General features: G+C 41.1%; 2 protein-coding genes across 2 annotated transcripts in view; one reads left to right on the top strand and one right to left on the bottom strand.

Moving 5' to 3' along the window:
• LOC306930710 (isoaspartyl peptidase/L-asparaginase) overlaps positions 1-23,358 on the bottom strand; it is a gene marked incomplete at its 3' end in the record, with an annotated part of 141,763 nt that overhangs the window by 66,691 nt on the left and 51,714 nt on the right. The window lies entirely within an intron of this gene.
• Positions 1-23,358, top strand: part of khdrbs2 (KH domain containing, RNA binding, signal transduction associated 2) — a gene marked incomplete at both ends in the record, with an annotated part of 102,114 nt that overhangs the window by 48,873 nt on the left and 29,883 nt on the right. Inside the window, 4 exons of the mRNA XM_079512827.1 lie at positions 1,077-1,193; positions 4,313-4,459; positions 17,003-17,145; positions 19,977-20,073. Coding sequence (XP_079368953.1) covers positions 1,077-1,193; positions 4,313-4,459; positions 17,003-17,145; positions 19,977-20,073 — 504 coding nt within the window. The remainder of the gene's footprint in view (positions 1-1,076; positions 1,194-4,312; positions 4,460-17,002; positions 17,146-19,976; positions 20,074-23,358) is intronic.

The raw sequence follows: 23,358 nt of genomic DNA, 5'->3' as shown, positions 1-23,358 counted from the left end.
CGCAAGATTGGCTATTTTTAGCCAAGAGATTTGGTGTAGATGGAAAAAAAGCAGTCCAAGTACAGAGGCAACATGGGTATAAACTAGATCTAGATCAGTGGTTCCCGATTTTGTGAAAGTAGCAGATCTACAAGCGCTTGTGAGCTTGTAGATCAGCTATTTTCACTAGCCTACTTAATTATTATTATTTTTAATTCATGGAATTTCTTAGATTTGTTTGTTTGTTTGTTTTAAAATGTATTTTAAGGGGAAGAAGCCCAACAAACCCACGTGAGGCCTTTAGTAGGTTCATTCAAGCCGCAAGCGGAGCCTGCGGCACCACCATTGCAGCTCGTGAATCCACCATTCCTGAATGAAGTGCCTGGTGCTGGGAACAGGGGCTGGACCTGGTGAGAGCAGGAGCTGACCTGGTGAGACGTAGGAGGGGCCCAGACAGGAGTCAACCCACAGAGCCTAGTCCTTCCACGCGCCGGAATAGTGCCTCCCAGTCCCGGCAGAGCAGTTCAGGAGGAACGGATTGTGTGGCCCTGGTTTTTCCCTAATGGGACTGATCGAGGGTAGCTACTGGGACGTAAGTCGGGGCTTGATCACCCCGGCTGGGTCACCTGAGTATGATGTTGGGAGACCCGAAACCCAGAGGACCTTAATTGGGATACATTACTGAGGATACGTCCCAGGTGCATCCATGCAATGTATTTTAGTTTTCAGGAAATTAAGAAAACCTTATATTTTGAAAACAAAGCAATACTGACTCATCAGAGTTGGTGTTGTGACTTTATATATTGTCAATTACTTGCATGAGAGGGGGAGAGGTGGTGGAGTTATTTGCTTTAGCAGACAGTTTGAGGGTCCAATGGAGTCATAAGGTTTTATCCAAAGTGTATTTTACTATACTTTCCAGTGGTTCAATATTTTCAAAACAACGTAAAGGGTGTTTAATAGCACTGATTTATGGAGGAAAAAAACTCAAAAATGGAGTTAGGAGGTTTCCTCCCGACAGCAAACGGTGATCTTCTAAAGAGGGTTTAAGTGGTTAATTCCATTTCAACCATCCTTTTCTATTCCCTCTGTTTCAGTTCAATTTCGTGGGGAAGCTGCTGGGACCACGGGGAAATTCCATGAAAAGATTACAAGAAGAAACAGGAGCAAAGATGTCCATCCTTGGTAAAGGTTCAATGAGGGATAAAGGCAAGGTAATTCAAGATTTGAGCTTTTTATTGCTTCACGTACCGGTAATTCACTTATACTGTACAGTAGACCTATAGTTACGCAAAATCTTATCTGCAAGCTCACAACGTGTCGTGATGCAACATGTTGCGTTTTTTTGCCATGCCCAAAATAGGTATAGGCCAGATTGAAAGATTAATAGTATATGATGAAGTGATCAAGTGAAGAGAAATAGTTTGGGGGGAAATAAACGGAATATGTGAGAGAAATACCCATAGCAGTGCTCACTGTTCATACAAATAAAGTATCCCAACTGTACAATGTGAAACGTACGGTATCGAGAACGTCAACTAACGTAGATACAGAGTGTATGGAATTAATAGTATTTGATCTGACAGTTAAATCAAACATCAGAGAAAAAGACAACTACAGAACAGCATGCAATTGTGACTAAGCTCGTGACTAATAATAACTACATTAAATCTGTTGGAAGTTCATATTCCAATTTCCTGAAAAAGTGACCGTTTTACATAGAAGGTTTCCACCCGACACATCGTTGTTATCCTGCTGACAGACTTGTTGGACCCCTCGAAGCGAGAGCCTTATCCATGTGTATACACAGGGTAAGTGCTGGATCTGAGAGCTTAGCCAAGGCCATGACAGGCCTGCCGCCTCAGTGCTCTCCGATCATAGTTACACTACTGAAGGTACCAGGATATGACAATAGACTTGCTGTAACAAACAAAACCAATGGTGGTGGTGCATGCATCTTTAAAGCTGCTCTCCGGGACTTAGTTTAATGAAAATAAAAACTGTATTCCAAACTGTATGGCAGAGTATGTTAATGCAACATAAGTAACACATCTGCAATGGTTGGAGGGTGGTCTCCCTAAACTCTTCCATTGAGATATTCTGATCCTAGTGCCAGGTAGGACACTAGGTTGGTTGGCTGGTTGACAAGTACTGTAGCTCTGCCTGATGCTCATAGGCCCAATATCTGCACTAGACAAGTGGGGGTTTCTTTGTAGATGAGCGGTATGCCTGTAGACCCCGGTTCAAATCCCAGGTTACATTTGTAATTGCAGCACCTCATGTACTGTAATTATGACTGTAATAATGTCACCAGTACCTGGGAGAGAACACAAAACTTATGGATTCCAGTTTCAACTAGCTTTATTGATTGATTGACTTTTCCAATTGCAGCAATGTCACATGGGGTCCCTACCCTGAAAACATATCACCCTACAGGGTCATATAAGGTAAAGGAGGATTAACAAGTGCCTCTGCAGCACATGGGACTACTCAAATGTTAATCCTTTCTCCCTTGCAGGCAGTGGAGATTGATCACTCAATCATTGTAATGTAAAACAGAGATCTGGCATATAGGGAGGGAGTCATATGATTTTAATTATGAGCATATTCATAGTTGTGTGTGGGGGGGCCTTTATTGACTGCCAATGGAGACAACAACTGAAGCATCGTAATGCATGTTAATGCACAAGCATTATTGTCATCACATATTCCGCCCCACAGGGCAAAGTTAATTTAGAAAGTCGAATCCCCTTCTTTGAGCTGATGTGCCCTTTGTTGTGTCTTGCCTACATGTTTTGACATTGGACTAAACAACATAACAACCCACATAAAGATCTTTCTCCAATTTACACAAATTAATGTTGCCGGCATGTTAAAACGGCATAGGCTTCTTTGTGCTTATTTTGTTTTTGAGGAAAATTGTTGTAAATCATTTGTAAATATTTCTAAACTGCATGTTTTCAATCAGCAATTGTATTCACTGACCTTAAAGAGACAAATTCCACTTGAGAGTAGACAAATCACTTGAGAGTAGTTGAAATACATACTGTAATTGTCGACAAAATCGACTGTAGATGTAGTCGACAAAGACCTAAAACATTTCAGATGACTAAAATATGACTAAAACTCAATTACTGTATTTTACTCAAAAGACTTGGACTAAGACTAGATCAATGTTTTTGCTGCCAAAATCAACACTGGTCGCCTGGGAACGTACAGTATACCACTCAGGTTCTTATGGTTATGTTTTTTTTTCTTTCTTTTTTTTAATGTTTTTTTTTTCGGCTTTCGCCTTTATTTTATTATTTTTATAGAGGGACAGACAGTAGGCTGACAGGAAATGGGGAGAGAGATGGGAGGGTGACATGCAGTAAGGGCCGTCGGGATCGGGAGTCAAACCCGCGGCACACTGCCAAACTGGATTACCAGCCAAGGTGCCTGGACCGCTGAGCCACGGCCCAGGCCAGCCTAGGAAATCTTTCACATCAAAGCCTGCAATGTCTGAAACGTCTGCTAAGCCAAAAGATGTTTGTAGCAATAAGATGACAATGAATTGCAATGCTGGCAAAACTCATTATTGAAATGCTTTAGTTTTTTAGCATCCCTCTGCAATTGTAAGACTTTGACACATGACTGGTGCCTTATATTGGGCTGTCCTGGCATTTTGGAAGAGCTAGTCAAGCTCTGGCGAAGCCTCAATAATAAATGATCATATACAACAAAAAATGTCAACAATGCTTTTTCTTTGGTAGCACACAAACCATGACTGATGTGTTCTAATTCCACATGCATGCCCCAATTCCAGAATTGAGGCTAATTATAGAAAAAGTACTAATCATCAAAATCACTATTTATATTAATAATCATTTCTTCCAGCATCAGCAGAACATTTTAAGAACTTTGGAAGTTTCCTTTGAAGTGGTATAGGATAGAGACGTAGTCAGGCATGTACGTGTACAGTACAGGAAAATGTTTTATATTGCTATAATAAAATTAACTTGAATGTATTACTAAGGTACACAAAAAATGTGTACCAAAATGAAACCTATACGATATAATACAGTATAAAATATTTTGATATGTCATTTGAGTTATCTTTATGTGTAGTCCTACAACAATACTTGATCTGCACTTTATTTATATTATTCTGTATGCTGAATTCTTCAATAATAAACATAGTAAACAGTAAAAAAAAAAAAAAAAAAAAAAAAAAAAAAAAAACCTTCTAGTAAAAAAACCTTCTGATTAATCTCATTGTTTTGTTTGTTTGTTTGTTTGTTTGTTTGTTTGTCTGTCTGTCTTAAATACTTGATCTGTTTTCTTTCATCCACAGGAAGAAGAGCTGAGGGGAAGTGGGGAGGCTAAATATGCCCATTTGAGTAACGATCTTCATGTTTTAATTGAAGTCTTTGCGCCGCCCGGGGAGGCTTACTCACGCATGAGTCAGGCCTTGGAGGAGATCAAAAAATTCCTAGTTCCAGTAAGTTGGTTTAAATCTTTACATTAACTTCTTATTCTGTCCAGGTAATGGGAATGATTATTTCGAAGCGGCACATATTCACCTTGACAGCTGCTCTGTCAAGTGTGTATTTTCTTCTTTTTTTTTCCCGCTGGGGGATTGAGCCGACTTGGCCGACAAGAATTGTCCTTCACTGAGAGAGAAAAAAAGTGTACGCCATTGGAATTTAAAATAAATGTGTTTTTAAAGTGTTTTTCACTGAACATTCATTTAAATGAAATTTTTAATGGCCCGTTGAAGTAAAGTGATAATTTCTACAAATGCACAACCCGATTAATTTGTACAGTTGCAGTCACAAGTGAAGATAATTACTTAATCAACTTACCAAGCAATGCTCACAACAGTTAAGTAAACTATAAGGCGCAGAGAGTCACTGCCACGACACATTGTGCAAGCGCAATTCTAAATCGCATGCTCTTGCTAACAAGAAAATGTAATGTATTCCACAATTAACAAGTGTAGTGTATATGGAAACCCTCTCCTAGGCTCCTCTAACGTATGGCCCGGAGCACTTAGCAGTAATTAATATGCATAGTGTGTACCCTCCCCGAGTCTAGGCAGTAAATATTAATAGTGCTTTAAGTGTGCGATGCCTACTGGAAGAGGTGCTGTGAGTGTTAGTTTACTGTTTATTCCACCATCGATTGTATATCCAAAACTAGCAGATATACAAGCTCATAGCGTCACGAACCGCACTATGAGCTTGTAGATCTGACAATTTGGGCAAATTGAACATGTTTAACTCAAATCTTTGCTCCTGGCTGGGGAAAAATATTTTGTGTTTTGATATGGGGGTCGACGGCCAAAATGCTAGGGGTGCACGATTATGACATTTTGACCGATATCCGATCTCCGATTGTTTGCAGGGTCATATCTGCCGATACCGATTCTGACATTATACAGAGGACCACAATGGAAACAAGCCTAGGCCCAAAGCCTATTAATAAAGTATTCAATCAATCAATAAATAGCCTATACTCTTTTCCAAGTGTCTGTTTTCACAACTGAATGACTACGGAATGAGATGAGTGCTTTTTGCTGGTGAAAACCGAATCAATAATATTATTATTATTTTGAGACCAATCCGATACCGATATGGCCCATTCCGATTATGCTACCGATTATATCGTGCATCCCTACAAAATACATACATTTTTGGGGTCCTTGACATTATGAAAAAGCACCACTAGGAACATTTCAGAAAACCATTTTAGAAGACATTTTCTGAATGTCGGCCTCAGGTCGTATTGGGTTAACAAGTCTTACCTCCCTTACTGCTACTGTGCAGACCGAGGCATGTCCTCCATGACTCTAAATCGGTAAATCTCCTCGCCATCTGTGAGACAAGGGAAGACCAGAGGTGTATTCACTTATTTCTCAAAGAGTGCTCCTGGTCTTCTCTTTTTCTGGACACATACCTTGCAGTAAAACTCTGTGGTTTAGCTTATTGGGTAGAATGGGTACAGCATTGAGTTCAAAGCCAGGCCGCTGTCAAAACAGCAGCACTTGATTCTGCAGGAACTTGAGTTTGGTCAGTGTCGCTGTCTGCTTTTTTGTGTGTTTGTTTATCGTCAGCCCATTAGCTTCCAAGTTTGTGCCTTCTATCCTTCAACCGTGTTCATCAACAAGCAGAGTTTTCTCACAGGACTGCCACTGACTGATGTCTATTGTTGGATGCACCACTGCTGTGCGAGATAAAAAATACAAAATCCCAGAGAATTGTAGCCTCTGATCAATTGGAGCTGTGGCACCCGCCTGGCCCAGCTCATTATTGTATAGACCCCATCTCAGATGGCCAAGTCACATGTTTTGCCAAGCCAATATCATAACTCACTGTCTGTAGGAATGATCCATACTCATGAACAGGATGGTATGCTTAATTACTTAAACCCTATATACTTTGTTGTACGTCAAATGGCGGAAATAGCCTCCTGTGGTAAGTGCTGAGAGCTGATGTTAAAGGCAAACTTCACCCTTTTTGCCAACAAATAAATACATAATGTTAATGACGTTTAGAAGATTTAGAAGATAGAACACTTTCCTGGGGGTCTTTATGTGTGTAATATGTGGTTTTAGATATTTTAGATTTTAGCAGTGAGCCCAGTGTCTCTGATGTCATGGATGGACACTGGGCTCACTTACTTCCTGGACTACATGTTGTCTCAGTAAGACAGCCCTCCCCCTATCCACAAGAAGGAGCAGTGCACCAAAGCATTATGGGAATCTAGCCACATTCTGAATTTGAAGTAGAGCTTATGGGGCAGTGAAAATATGAACTTATGGTGCTTGCAGACTGATTTCCCACAATTTTTCCTGCTGTTTTTTCCCCCCAAAAACGCATCAGTCTGCATGGACCTTTAGACTTAAGAAATGTATTGGGATATTTTTAACTATAGAATTAAAGGGGTGAGAGTGGATACTGATGAAAAATATCTACAGGTATATGGAGAAACGCAGAACAATGTGTACACATCTCACACACGCAGTGCAGATGCGGTGGAAACTTTCACGTTCCTCCCAAAATGTTTGAATTTAACGTTCAATGATCTGCTATTTCATTTGTCAATCTTATTTTTTTATTATTATTATTTTTTAGATAAATAATCTTTGGCTTTTTCTGCCTTTATTGATAGGTTGAAAGTAGACTGACAGGAAATGGGGAGAGAGATGGCGGGGGAAGACACACGGCAAAGGCCGTCAGGATCGGGAGTCGGACGCACGGCACACCGTCAGGCTGGCTCAGCAGCCTAGGTGCCTGGACGGTTGAGCTAATCACATTATTTTAGTTCGGATTTTGTGCTGAAAATGATCTAGCTCTACAATTAAGCATGGCGGATGTGATGCGTTGTGAGCTTGTGGCTCTGCTATTTATTTTCAGCGTGTGACACCATAGTAGAACAGAGCATAAATTAAGCATTAGAACGTTGCGGAGGGGGAAAAAACGGTCTGAATTTCCCCTTAAGCTCTACTTCAAATGCAGAGCGTGGCTATATGAAGGCGCGGTCCCACTCAGCGACTGAGTAATTAGCTGCTACCTTCGTAAATCAGACATTAATTCCGCCGTGTACCTTACCAGCGCAAACCACTTAAGGCGCAGGCAGGGCAATTTGCACTGACTGCACCTTTGATTAATGTAAATGTGGCCCTGAGTCTAGTGGAAGTCAATCGAGGTTTCCGAAACAACAAACAAAACAGCAAAACGTCGGCGTGAATACTTTATATATAGATGCATCTTATCAACAGAGCCAATATGCCTTGCTTAGATGACCACTTTTCACTAATGGGGACTCTGCACTCTACCTCAGCATGTCCCACTTAATGGTCAGCATTTTGTATTCCATACTCTTTCTCAGTTTCATTTCATTACCGGAATTATACCCACACTGGTTCACTATTCAAGTCCATACTGGATGGAACAAGTCCAAAAATACGTGTTCATTACTGTCTAGCGCTTGGCCCTGTTGCATATTGCCTTGGTAAAGCAGGAGGCAATAAAATATGTCAGACTTGCTACCGATCGCTTCCTATTCTATAGCCTAATTGGCGAGCCTCACATGTTTTACTTACGTAAAAGTGTCAATACCCTGTTGTACAAATGGTCTGTACAAGTACAAATTCTGTATTCAAAATGTACTTGAGTAAAGTACAAAAATATTGGCATAAAAATAATTAAAACTACTTAAAAATGTAGTATTTTGCAGAGTTTGCAGAAGGTCACATTTTTTTAATGTATCAAAATCATATGAAATCTGCTTGAATCTACAAGCTACATGTGACATGTTGTGAGCTTGTAGATCAGCTATTTTCAAATTGCCAAAGTATCTTATATACACATAATTACTATCCCTATCTCTAACCCTAACCTAAACATAACCGCAAGCATGGGAGCAGTGCATGTTCGCCAACCTTAATGCATGTTCGGACTAACGGGACTTCGGATCTATGGGCAGTTCCCGTTTTAGCAGCAGTACAGAGTAGCCTACATACCCTATGTGGTCAATGGTCATACAATAATCCATCTTCTGTACACAGCTGGCATATACACACTTCTGCCTCCCTGCTGAGCGGTGTAGCCAGAGGCTGTGCTATTTGTCAGTAGAACAGAAAACCGGGCAAGAAGGAAAAGCTCTGCTCTAATGGGAGCATCTACCATTTGAACCATTTGCTCATCAATCAGTCAACGAGCTCCAGCTGAGGGACTGTGTGGGTCACAGAGTGCCAGTACTTGATCTTTCTCATGGTAAGCAGCGAGCTCGCTCCAGGTGCATGTTGGAGGTGACTGCGTACCGCTCCCTGTGGACACAGGACGGAGGCGACAAGCACAACCTCTGCCCCTTGAACCCAGTGGCTCTTATCAATATTTAAGCAGGGGACACCCTGGAACCCCCTCAAGGACCCCTGGGTCCTCACTTTGAGAACCACTGCCTTAAACACGTCCCATCAGAACAGGAACACAAGTGACTTGACATGAGATCTATTAATTTGATGCAATGGGAGTTGATGGCGGGAGTGGCTCTGTTGTAGAGTGGCCAGTAGAACAGCCGGATGGGAACCATGACGTTCCCAGTTCGATCCCGGGCTCCCCCAGAGTTTGTGACGAAGTGTCCTTGAGCAAGCTCGGAACCCCTAATTGCTCCCGATGTGCAGGTTGGTGAGGGCGAGAAGCGACCTTGCGTGCACGCATCCGCCTCGTTGACGGCAGACTGCTGGGTGAGCGCTGGTGCTTTGGCATGGGGGGTCAGATCAACATGGAATGAATTCTGTACTGGCCATATATGGAGCATGTCTTGGGTCTACAGGGTTTGATGAGGTCAGATCAACATATGAAATGTCAGAACAGGTGAGCTCCATACAGTATATGGAGATCTAAGGGTGGTAGCGGGGACATTCTCTTGAGTGTACAGGGTTTGATGAGGGCCCAAGTAGGGCCTTAATTTTCGGGCCTGTTGAGAACTTGTTGTTTCCGCCGGCTGCCGGGCGTGGCTGCACTAATAACTTTGAGAAGCGACCTCGCCCATGGCGTCTATTATTATCTCGGACTGGCTGAAGGCCAGGGAGGGAGATTATCTGTCTGTCCATCTGTACTGTAGCTCATCACGCAAACCACTGGACTGATCCACGGCACATTTCTTGTGCATGCTGCCAATAAGATGAGGAAGACTCTTTCAGATTAACACATTCCTCTCCCGTTACACTAGGTGGGATCGTGAGGCCAGTGACAGTCAAATGCACGAAATACCAAAGTAGAAGAAGAGATCCTGGGCAACCAAGGACTATAAAAAGAGGACAGGAAGCGAATACTGTACGGTGGACTCCATGTTGCTCCCAAGGAAGCTTTGAGAAGGAAAATTTGGTTTGGCACAATGCACTGTCTGGAGTCAATGAGAGCTCAGTGACCAGCTCATGAACATTATTTATGAATGACTGAGACCTTTTGTAAAGTAATCACTTTTGGAAAATAACAGAAGACATATAACACATTATTGTCTGCTGTGTTGCTTTTTGATGTGTACACTGTGTAATCTTTATAGAGGTATGGTATCTAAAGAGCACAAAGTACCTTTCTGAACGTACCAAGTATCACGAGACTTCCCACCGTTTCCTGTCTGTCAGCCAAATATCGCGATACTTCGGAGCCAGAAACGATACCTGCTGCTGTTTAGATCCTCAGATAAAATTATATACTGTGCACTCTGTGCACATCGAAAAGTAAGTGATTAGAAAACAACCTGTGATATGTCTTCTTTTATATTCCTGAACCGATTATATGACAAAGGTCTCAATTGTTCATAAATAATGTTTGTTATGAGCTGGTCCAGCCGGCTCCATTCACTGCCATGTATTCATTGCACTGCCGGTGTGAGTTTGGCTCCCATGAAAGTGTCCATGAAAGTGTCATGGCGCAGCCTGCAGTCACGTGACTACTTATCTTCCTTCTCAAAGCTTCCTTGGTTGCTCCCTGGAAGGAAAGAAACATGCGCAATTGAGACCAAGGACTGTCTAAAGAGGACGAGACGCGAAGACCGTACGGGCGACGCCATGTTGCTCCATGGTGCTCCATGGAAGGAAAGAAACATGCACAGTTGAGACCAGGAAGTTGTACATGCACAAATTTGGGCATGTACAACTTCCTGGTCTCAACTGCGCATGTTTCTTTCCTTCCAGGGAGCAACATGGGGTCCACCGTACGGTCTTCGCTCCCTAACCTCTTTTAATTAACCTTGTGGGCAACCAGGAAGTGCAGCTCCCCCTCCCCCCACCACACTGGCTTCAATGTAGGCAGCGGAGGACCGCAAAGGAGTTGTTTTGGTCCGCACGATGTCAGAACAGGGAATAATAACCTTTTTTGTCTCATTTTGAGCAGAAAAGGGAGTAATAAGCGCGCACATGCACGATTGTACGTCGGATTCGCATTTAGACTGTTCTACCATGTGAGTAAAAAATAAATAAAATAAAGTATTTTTGTGTTTTTTTTATAATAGATTAAGGCCAGTTAATCAAATCTCGTAATCTCGTTTTGGCACAGTGGTGTACAATAGCTATTCACAAGATTTTCTCGTTTCAGCAGATTGTGTTAACCTCATGGTGGTGCACTTTCAGCTTTGGCCCATACTTGAAGTTTGTCTGGTTTTGTTCCTGTTGTCCGAATTAAGTGTGATTTTGTTCAAATCGCTACACCTACCGGTATGTCTCTGGACAGAGTCTGATAAACATGTATCATGCCGAATGATTCATAGTGATTGGCTATAATTTTCTTCCAAAGTTTGTAGGAACAGAAATAACAAAAATCATGAACGCATAATCTGACCCCAAATTTGAATCACATAATGAGGGACATCTACACCACGCAGGGCTAAAAGAACATTTCACCTAGACCAATAGGAGGCACCACTTTCTTTTCTAATCTTCACCAAATTAGGCACAGCTTTTTGATATTCAATACCGTAAATTGGCTTGTAATAGACTTCCAAAATTAGTGGAAGGGGTATTTCTTTTTCTTTTTTTTAACATCAATTGGCTTCCCAGATTGTACTGTAAATTGAGTGTTGTCTGTAGAGCTCACGTCCAAAACCACTTTGACTTCTGACCAGAGTTGGGTCACAACTGTGAAAAGTTGAACCGTGTGTGGTGGTGGAAATGCACTTTCCTTCTGCAGCTTCCTCGGGTCCTCCTGCCGGCTGCAACCCGCATCTTGCAGGGCCCCATGCGTAGACCACCCAGCCTGGTGGAGATAAATAATGCTCTCCTCAGAGCTGCCCTTTCTGGTGTTATTTGTGTGTTTATTCATTTTGTGGAATTCAAGGCCTTAGAGGAATACGCATGAGACAGCTTGATTATCCACAGAATGCAGGATAACAAACAACAACAAAGACTCAACAACATAATGGATCTCATTTACCGGCTCCCCAGGTCATATCAAATCTGTCTTTCATTCTGTATATTAAATTCATTCATTAATACCCAGTGGTGTAAAATTTCAAATAATGTACTTAAGTACAACATTGAGGTATTTTTTACTTTACTGGAGTATTTCCTATTTTCAGTACTTTTACTTCTACTCCACTACTGTATATCCCAGAGAAATATTGTACGCCACTACAATTATTTCAAAACATTAGTTACTATACTCGTTACTTTCTAGATGAAATAATACATTAACCACTTCAGACCTATATACATTTCGGCCATCTGAAAATAGTCGATCTACATGCTCACAATGCGTTGCGATGTGACGCATTGAGAGCTTGTAGATCTGTGAAATGAGGACATTCCGCATAAAGAGTAATTTCTACTTGTTACTTTTAGTACATTTTGACACCAATACTTTTGTAGTTTTACATAAAATATGTTTTGATTACCATATTTTCATATTGATTTCCATATTGCAGTATTGATACTTTTACTTAAGTAAAAAAACATGTGAGTACTTTTACCACCACTGTTCATCCCGCTGTGTTTACAGCTAGACTTTTACAACCGGGGAAAAGATCTAATTGGCGACTGTTACTTTGGAGACTATCCAATGATTAAATGTTATTAGGGCTAATTCATGCTTCATTTCACAACCATTTAGTGCCACAAAATGACAATTATTTCCAACTGAAATTTTGTTTAGCGACCTTTTAGCTTTTTTTGTTCTAAGAAAAACAATGCAAAGTCAAATTCTCATTAATGTATCCATTGTAATATGATCAAATGGACCCTTGCAATTACACTATCAGAGTTAAATTAACACAATGTACTACATGTGTATGTATGCAGCATAGTGAAAAAGAAACACCCCGCCAGTAAACTCGGGTGAGGTGATGGAGCGAAAGGGAACCACTCACACCTTTTAGCTCGAGACCCAAAGAGAAATGTGATGTCACCCCGGGACCCAAACTAGTGAAAATAGCCGATCTAAAAGCTCACAACACACTCGTGATGATCCCGACATGTTGTCAGCTTGTAGATCTGCTATTTTCACTACTTCTTAAAACTATTTTCCCCCCTCCAATTAATGGATTTTATTTTTTTCCCCCCATGGAATTCTTTTGAATGTTTTGGGTAAGTTTGAATTTTTGGGGAATATTTAGAAAACTAAAAAAATAAAGAGTATTTATTTGCGACCCATAACATTTGGTCCACGACCCACATATGGGTCTCGACCCACTGTTTGGGAAACGGTGCTCTTACACGGTGCAAAACTCTTTATTTTCTTTTATTCGGTTATTTCGGCTTTAAAATCTGTGTGCAGAGGCTGCCTTTTTTTCAGTGTAATGTTATAACATTTTGACCTCTGCAAAGCCAGTCAAGGTTAAACTGCTATGCACGGCTGATATTCTCCATTTCTCAAATATTATGCCTATATCAATATTACAGGCTTTACAAATAACCCCTGCAGGAAATAACCCCAATTTATATTATTCATTGTCAGACAATGAATAATGTGTTATCCATGCCTGTTATCTGCTATGCGATTCTCATCCATATCATATTAGATGGCTCGTACAGACAGAATGCTTTAGAAACATGAGAAGACTGCAATTATCTTTTACATAACATTGTTGAAAATATCAGCCCGCCGAGTGCATAAAGAAAAAGAGAAAATTGCTTTTCCTGTAGTAATTTATATGAAAGGGCACCCTTATTTAATATTATGGTTTTGACTTCTAGTGAATATAGAAATTGATTATAGCCTATAAACTTGAAATATTGTCTTACTACGTCCTGTGCTATAAGTAGACCATGGTAGAAAATGATAACCTCCGGTTTTGAAACCATCCTCCAATCCGAACTGTAATTTGTTGAATTTCATAAAAAGCAGCACATTTTAGTTCAACAAGGTGTGTCTCAATACAGAATATGTTATATGTTAAACGTGTCGCAAAAGATGCCACGTTTGAGACATTCAGGAAAATATTTTTCAACCATAATAGTGCAAAGTTGTCCTTAAAAAGGTAACAATAACGTAGACAAAATATTTTCCCTCTTCAGCCTAGTTGCTGTATGCCTCCACCAGCAATAGCTGTGGCCAGAGGCAATAATTATGTTATCCGGTTGTCCGTACAAACGTAAGTCCATACGTAGGCTACACATACAGCACAATACGTAGCCTATACGTCCTATTATCATGAAAAATGCAATATCTCAGGAATGCCTGAAGGGAATTTCATTTAAATTTCACTGACACAAACGTCCACTTGAATTCGAGGATGAACTTGTTTATAATTTGGTGGTCAAAGGTCAATGTGTGTGACTTCACAAATCACATTCATGAAATTGCTTTAATGTATTCATTACAGTATGTGAGACAGACATGGCGCGCCTCAAGAGAAATTCAGGCGACTTGAACAGGCAGTTTTCAAGTCGCTTGATTCAGTATTTAGATATTTAATATTTATTAGATATATTTGATCTTTTTTATATACAAACCTATTATTAACTTAAAACTCACCAGAACCAAGGACGAGTGTTTTCAATTAATCTAACATGGTTAAAATGGAGATTGAAGTTACAATAGGTTTGTAAAGGAAGGGGTGAAATGAATACCAATATCTAAATACTGAATCAAGCAACTTAAAAACTGAGGTGAGGTGTTCACAAAAGCCTGAGTAGATGATAAAATGACACAAAACATGTTTGAAAGTGAAATATCGCTTTAAAAGATATATCATTTTGTAACTCTGCAAAGTGTACAAATGTACAGTAACCAAATGGACCGTTGTGAGTCCATTTGGTTTCATTTGTACACTTTCACCAACTACACACTGTATAAGTTAGGAACTGGGTTTTACACTTGTTGGATCCTATAGATACTCATTTTGTTCCTTCATTAACGATCCCTCATCTAGTTAATTATTCTAAAACTTGCCAACAGGCTGGACACTCAAACCGAGGCTGACCATGTCATTCTTCAATGAAATAATCAGTGCTCAGCAAAACTACATATTTTCGGTGTGTGTCGAGAGTTTTAATTTGATGACATTTTGCTGCTGTTGCAAGCAGAAAAGGGGCTTTATGCGTGTGTCCTTAGCTCGGAATTCATTGCGAATGGATTTAAACCTTGGGGAACGAGCATCACTGGATGCCTTTAAAAAAGCGATGCTCGAGGAATGGGAGGCAAGGCAAATCAGGCTGTCAATGTTTCTCAAACTAATCTAATTTAGCTTTTTGATCTTGCACGCTATGCTGACTTTTGTTTTTGTCTCATTTTACTGGTTCTGCTGATCTAAATATTATGCACTTGAGTGCATAATAAAAAGTATAACTTTTAATGTCTGTATTTTGTTATACATTGTTGTTTGGCTGCGCTGCGACCACGTTTAATTTAAAGACATTTACTGTCCCTACCTGGTTGACAAGATCATGTATTAGCAGCATGAAACTCAAAGCGCAATATATCCTCCACCAAACAGGGCTTTCTGTCGTAGCGCAATACTACTAAGTTCTGTGCACGTGTGGCATATTGGCCTATATACCCGGGCTTAAACCCCAGGTGGGACATGAAAGTTATAGATCGCAGCTTAATGTGCTGCCTGCCTGCCTTTTGGCCGAGACACTCTTGTAAAAGAGATTTTTAACCTCGATAGGCCTTTTTTCCTGTTGTGTTTTGAAGACAAATGACCTTGTTTTCCTCATGTGACGCCACGCGTGTTTTGTTCCCTGTGGTAGAAGTAGATCGTAGCAATACCACAATATAGAAATACCTGTTACAAGTAAAAGTAGGCTACTGTGTTCAATATTAGAGTTAAACTAATGGCATCAAATTATAGCCTACTTAAAGTTATTTATTTTTTACTTTTGTCAAATATTTTGGAAAATATGGTTTGTTGTCTAATAATTTGTATGTTTTGTAATAATTTAACTAATAACAATATTTGCCCCTGAGATGTAATGGAGTAGAAGTAAAAGTAAAGTAAGGTAACTAGTTAACTAAGGTTGCCAAATACTATGTAGTGGACACAAAAAAAAGTACTAATTTGCCTCTGAGATGTAATGGAATAGAAAAGTATATGTACTGTAGTATCGAAAAATGGACATACTCAAGTACAGTACTTAGTTACTAACTACCCTTTTTCAATGACAAAATTAAATAAAAACTAAGCTATGATGACTAAAACTAAGACTTGACAATTTTGTCAACAAATAAAAACTATACTAAAATGTTAGGGAGGGACTAGTGAAGAGATCCAGTAGAAGAGATCCAGTAGAACTAATAGACAAGTCATTCTACAAGCTAGATCGATAAATCAACAGGTGAAAAGTGTAAGTACTAAGTACTATTTCCATTTTTCGATACAGTAAGATAAGTGTAAGTACTTTGAGTATTTCCATTTTTCGATACAGTAATACAATTTTTCGATAAAGTAATACTTCTCTATTCCATCTCAGAGGCAAATTAGTACTTTTTAGTCCACTACAAGTATTTGGTAGATAGAATAGTCGGTCTACAGTACAAGCTTGTAGATATAGGCTATTTTCAGCATGCAACCAAGTGCAAGTGTAAAATCAACCATTATACGACGCCATCGAGGCACCGCCAAAATACATTTTAGCCGACAAAATCAACTGTAGATTTAGGCTGAGCTCACACCTTTCATGCAATTCTCTGTGCTCGTTGGGTGTTGTGTCATGGCCGCCCAGCGGCCCAATGCATTTCCAATGGAGGTCACATGGTTTGACCCAACATTGTGTTGTGTGAGGGGGAGGGGCGCAGTCGTCCGCCCCTCCCCCTCACACAACACAATGTTGGGTCAAACCATGTGACCTCCATTGGAAATGCATTGGGCCGCTGGGCGGCCATGACACAACACCCAACGAGCACAGAGAATTGCATGAAAGGTGTGAGCTCAGCCTTAGTCAACTAAAATACTTCCGATATGTATAGTCGACTGAAACTAAAACATTTCAGATGACTAAAATATGACTAAAACTAAATGGAATTTCAGTTTCAGAGTAATGGTGTCAAAATTTGCCGTCAAAGTCAACACTACTTTCCACCACTGTTTTGTTCTCCCACAGGACTACAACGATGAGATCAGGCAGCAGCAGCTGAGAGAACTGTCCTACTTGAACGGCTCAGACGAGTCCAGTCGAATAAGGACCAGTGGTGGTCCTCCTGTACGGAGTTTATTACGACCAACGTCCACCCTATCCACAACAAGGTAACACAACCAGTGGTGGAATTAAGTACTTTACTTTAGTATTGATACTGAAATATAGAAATACTCTGTTACAAGTAAAAGTCCGGAATTCAAAATGTACTTCAGGTCAAGTACAAAAGTATTGGCATCAAAATGTACTTGAAGTGCCAAATGTAAAAGTACTCATTGTGCAGAATTCTTTGAAAATAGCAGATCTACAAGCTCGCAATGCATTGCATCGTGAGATTCGTGACGCATTGTGAGGTTGTAGATCGGCTATTTTCAAATGGCCGAAATATACTGTATAGGGCTGAAATGGGTAATGTATGTTTGTAATAATCTAAATGTACGAAGTAACTAGTAGTAACTAAGGTTTTCACATAAATGTAGTGGAGTAAAAGTACAATATTTGCCTCCGAGATGTAGTGGAGTAGAAGTAAAAGTATTGGAAATTGGAAATACTCCAGTAAAGTACAAATACCTCAAAATTGTAGTTAAGTACAGTACTTAAGTAAATGTACTTAGTTACTTTCCACCACTGTGTGTACTCCAGCGCTACGGAAAAACTACTGACATTTATTACAGCAGTACTGGTCCTCAAACTTTTTTCAAGTCAAGGATCCCTAAATGAATGTGTCTTTTGAAAGTATTAGATCGACAAGCTCACAATGCGTAGCAAATGATGAATTTAAATGTCTTAAAGAAAGGGCATTCTGAAAATAGATATATAGTATACAACATCTATTCATGCACATTTATGTACAATAAGAAAATAAATGTATTCTTTCACAAAAGAATATATTCATTCAACAGGTTTGAATCTTGAAAAAGGTCTAGCACAGTTAACCTACTGTTTGTAGAACAGGCTGGTGTATGCCAGTTAAGTTACAAGTCATTTTTGTCTCCACCAGGCCGAAGGCATGGGGAGAGAGTATGTTTTGCACTCAGTCCGTCCGTCCGCGTGTCCGTCCGTCCGTCCGTCTGTAACCAGCTAATCTCAAATTGGCCTGTTATAGCACCACTAGGGAGCCACTTTGTGCAAAAAAAAATTTTTGACGGTACACCTACAGTTTTTGTCCAAACATCACGCAAATTGGTACACAGTCTCTCTAGAGCCATTCAACGAAACAGGTCTTTCAGATTTCTCAGACTCCATCCTGATTGGCTAAGATTGGCTTCCAAAGCTCGCAGGAGTGCTCCGTTTCAAACAAAATGCTGCAAATCATTAACACTGTGTGATTTCCGTGAACTTTGCATGCACATTCCCACTCGGCCGAGGAAGAAATGCCACTTGAACATTTTCAACACAGCCTCATGGTGGCGCTATAACTGGCCGATTAGTGTTTTTACCTATAACTGCACCGATCTGTGTAAAACCTTTTATGCAGGAAAAACCTTTGCCTGGAATTTTCTGTAAAACACATTTTCTAATATTACTCCTTCAGATTTTATCGAAATTTCACACAAATCTATACCATAGTCATGTAATCAAGACGGGTTTGTTTGATTTCTCTCATAATCCATCCCGATTGGCTACGATTGGCTTCTAAAGTGCCACAACTCCTCAACGCAGCGTCCGATTGCAGTGAAACTGTGCATGCATATTCCTACTAGGCTGAGGAAGAAATGCCACTTGACGGCTTTAAAATCAGCCTAATGGTGGCACTACAACAGGCCAAGCCGCGACACACACACACACACACACACACACACACACACACACACACACACACACACACACACACACACACACACACACACACACACACACACACACACACACACACACACACACACACACACACACACACACTCCTAAATATTTTGGCAAACATCACACCCTTCTGGGCACAGAAGGGTGTGATGCACCGGTGCACCGGTAGTTCCTCTGAGTGTTTATATTCGGTTCACAGTTGGACTGCGAAGTATATCTGCTAGGAGTAGATAGTGTTCGCCTCCCTGCATTCGTTAAAATGTAACTTCCTCAAAATAATACACGTCATTGTGACCCTATAAATCCAGCCGGCAATCCTGGAGATGTTTGGTCGACAGATAAAACATAAAGCATAAAATACAAAACCGTATCCATTCCCACAACGCTCATTTGGGGCTCAGGCACCAGGGCTCATAAGGACCATTTGCCGTTGATGTGTGTCTGCCGAGGCACATTTTGTGCACATAATAACTCCTGGAAATGATGGCCGCCCTCAGTGCCGATAAGTGCAGACACGGCAGAAAATGTGAGAAAGATGGGGTTCATGATTCCGTGCAGGAGGAGCGTTGTTTCGTCGCAGGGTAATCAAAGCAACTGCTTTACGCCGTGTCCAAAAGTCATGTTTACAAAGCAACGAAACAGACATCATGCTAAATAAATACTTAAATAATAAATCAATCTTATTAGCATTTACTCATCGCTTCCGTTATCGATTAGCAATGTGACACATTGTGAGCAATGGCCGAAAAATATACTGTATAGCGCTGAAGTGGCTAATATTTGTAACTAACTAAAGTTTTCAAATAGTGTAAAAGTACAATATTTGCCCCTGAGATGTCTCTCGGAGTAGAAGTAAATAAAACAATTGAAAATTGGAAATACTGAAGAAAGTAAAAACAAAAATACCTCAAAATTGTACACTTGAGAAAATGTACGTGAAGTGTGTGTGTGTGTGTGTGTGTGTGTGTGTGTGTGTGTGTGTGTGTGTGTGTGTGTGTGTGTGTGTGTGTGTGTGTGTGTGTGTGTGTGTGTGTGTGTGTGTGTGTTTCCCCAGGAGTCATGTTGGGGGTATAGGACGGGGTGCAGCAGTGGTCCGTGCTGCAGCAGGAAAACACAGTACCCTTCCCAGTTTAACCAGGGAGGTGAAAGTTCCCCGAGCCAGGGCCATATCCGCCAATCCACTAGGATACAGGATCCCGCTGTTATCAATCACACACGAGACGTACGACGACTACGTAAGTCTTTAAGACCACAATGGGAATAGGTGGGATAGGTTGCAATGTTCTTTGAATTGTACTAATTGTATCGTATAGGGGGTGGCAGTGACTCAGGAGGTAGAGCGGCCAGTTGGGAGACGGAAGGCTCCCAGTTCGATCCCGCGCTCCTCCAGAGTTAGTGTCGAAGTGTCCTTGAGCAAGACACTGAACCCCTAATTGCTTCAGATGAGCAGGTTGGTGCCTTGCACATGGTTTCCTCCGCCATCTGTGTTTGAATGAATCTACAGTATATAAAGCGCCTTGGATAAAGGCACAATATAAATGCACCATTTACCTCCTACAATCATGCATTTGAGTATGATTCACCACCGCGGCGTTAAATCCACCGTGGTGCATCAGGCTTTGTCGAGTGACTCGATAGATACGAACACAATTGGTGTTCCAGGGGAGGGCTGGGCAGGGTCACGGGGAGGGTGATATTTGTCATTTCACAAACTCCTATGGGCTGGGGGCAACTGTCTGCAGGGAGTTCTGGGCAGGAGAGGTAGGATGGAGCATAATCAGTTCAGACTTAAACAAGCTTGAGTTGTGACATTTTCTTCCCTTTGGGCACGTTACACCATGTTATTACGCAGCGTGGTTGAGTGCTTGATTCTGATTGGTCAATCGCTGAATTCAGCTGTGTGTTATTTTATTTCTTGATAATGACCGCTTGGCTCTATAATAGACCGCTATCTAATTAATGGCTCAGAGCACCTGTTCATATCAATTTGCCCTGCTTGTTTTTATGCCATATCCAACATGACAGCCATGTAAACAAACACACAAACATGTTACAACTAAACATTGCTGTCCATAATGTTTGTTTTTAAGCCAGAAATAGACAATGCAGTAAGCGACAATTGATTCCATTTGATCAACACATCCTTGTTTTCCGAGGCGACTGTGTCTGACTGTCCGCTCAGCACTTAGGCCTGTAGATACATTCATTACCGTAAGCAAGGAAACACTCCAATTTATAAATGTATTTATTAAAGAACCCATTTTCAACTCATCGTCATATAATTGGTCCTCAGTCCTCACTAATGCTCATGATATGGTCTGTGTCTCATATACTGTAGGAGGGCGCTGTGGACATTATAATGAGCATTAGGGAGGACCAATTATATGAAGATACATTGAAAATGGGTGAAGTCGTCCTTTAAGATATTAAAGACAAAAAACAGAAACAGAAAAGGCTATTGGAGAACCTGACAGGATAGGGACACATGATCTGATGCAGGACAATATCACTATGACAGAAAGAGACAAGATGGGTCTGTTCCAAACCAAATAATGCCACACTCATTCATTTGCCCCATAAATCCCAGTGGAAGTGGGGGTATATGTTGTGAAATAAAAAGTCAGATTCTGGAATTAGGAGAAAAGCCTAATATATGCTCACTCAGGCGACCCAGCCGGGGTGATCAAGTCCCGACTTACTACTGGGACGTAAGTCGGGACTTGATCACCCCGGCTGGGTCACCTGAGTGAGGGGTATGATGTTCGAGAGACCCGAAACCCTGATGACCTTGGGATACATCACTGAGGATACGTCCCAGGTGCATCCATGCGATGTTTTTTGTTATATGCGTCAGTATACACTTGTTTAGAAATTTCCCCCTTCAGATAGATAGCTTTATTGTCATTCAGCAGATACATAAAATGCATAAGAGAACGAAATGTCGTTTCACTGGCTTTTAGTATGCTAGTTAAAAGAGAGCTAAAATACTATTAAAATCTAAAATCCACTTTAAAAACAAATACATTAAAAAGCACCATTAGTTCATTGAGAGACAGAAGAACAGGCGTTTCTGGGCTCTCTTCACAAGAGAGGACGTGTTTGAGGACCATGACAGACTGTCTGTGATCTGTACCCCCAGGAACTTAGTGCTGCTCACTACCTCCACTGCAGTGTCCTCTATGAGGAGTGGTGAGTGGCTGCGCTGGTTCTTTCTGAAGTCAACAATGACCTCTTTTGTCTTGCGTGTTCAGGATGATCAAACAACTTGGCCTGTCGGGCGTTATTTCTCAACAACTATACCGACGTGGCATATATTATCCTTTGTTTAGAACACTTATTATGGATTCATACTACAGCGCGCGAGTTGCTGTGTCGAACGTTGCGAAGTCGCTTGCGCCGACTCAGCCCCGTTCGAGTTGCAACCCGATAGGCACAGAATAGTAAATCCTAGTCCCCCAGAGTCCCGCAAGGGGGACATCACCATTTACTGGTACTGACACCATTTCCATGCTCGCTAATGTGACACGTGACTAGAGGCAAAGCAGTTCCGTGCACGTCACAGAAGGAGGACGTTCAGTAGGCCAATAGAGGCAGACGGGGGCGGATCTTTACGGAACCGTATCGGTGTCTTGAATCACGTGGGATCACCATAATCACAAAGAGTTCACCCTGCGATCTGCCTATTGGATTATGAGTTATCTTGTGTGCAGAAGTGGCATTTCGACCTAACATTGCTGGTGCTATAGAGGAAAGGCCATGGCATCACCGACATATCGGTTGGGAAAATCATCTGGGGAGCATGAATGTGATCAGCAATTTTAATTGCTAATCCTAATGCACCCATTAGGATTTGAAGATACTGTATCTTGTGTGAAAGAGGACATTATGCCCTAATGGTGGTGCTAGAGGAAGGGTCACCCAAATCAGTAGGTTCATAATCTGTCATGAAGTTGCATAGCAATTTCCATAGTAATCCAGCCAGTACTTGTCAAGATACAGCACAGCTTGTTTGGGAGTCAAGTGTTGGACATACAGTACCGACAGACAAAATGTTCTAAACCATTTTGGCCATTAAAATGCTATGGTTTTGGAATCCTTATTCGGCATGAAAATATTCAAGTTATTAGCATGCGTGTTCTCAGAATGTGTGGATTTGCAAGGTTGTGTTGAGATCCCCACAAGGTGAGCTACCAAGTTTCATCCAAAAGAAAAAAGGCAACACTTTCCCCAGTCAATTTCCTCAGAGCTTTCCGGCAGAAGCAAAGCCCTGCCTATGTGTGCTGGCAATTGCAGATTGGTCTGCCTGTGTGTGCCCAGTGTTAATTTAACCCCGAGAGTGTACGAATGGACTCCAAAGTGTCCATTGGTACACGCTCAAGAGTCAAATTAACACTTCAGGATTTTACAGCATGGGGAAATGCACAAGCACAGCCTCATTATCAAACCAAATTGCATGAGTTCGGGTGGAGAGCCTGTGTGTTTCCGACGAGTAAGAGGAAAAAAAATAAGCTAGACATATT

This window comes from Electrona antarctica (assembly GCF_951216825.1).
Source record: "Electrona antarctica genome assembly, chromosome: 10".
NCBI classification, from domain to species: domain Eukaryota; kingdom Metazoa; phylum Chordata; class Actinopteri; order Myctophiformes; family Myctophidae; genus Electrona; species Electrona antarctica.
The sequence above is the reverse complement of the archived record's forward strand: the minus strand, read 5'-3'. Positions and strand labels throughout refer to the sequence as shown.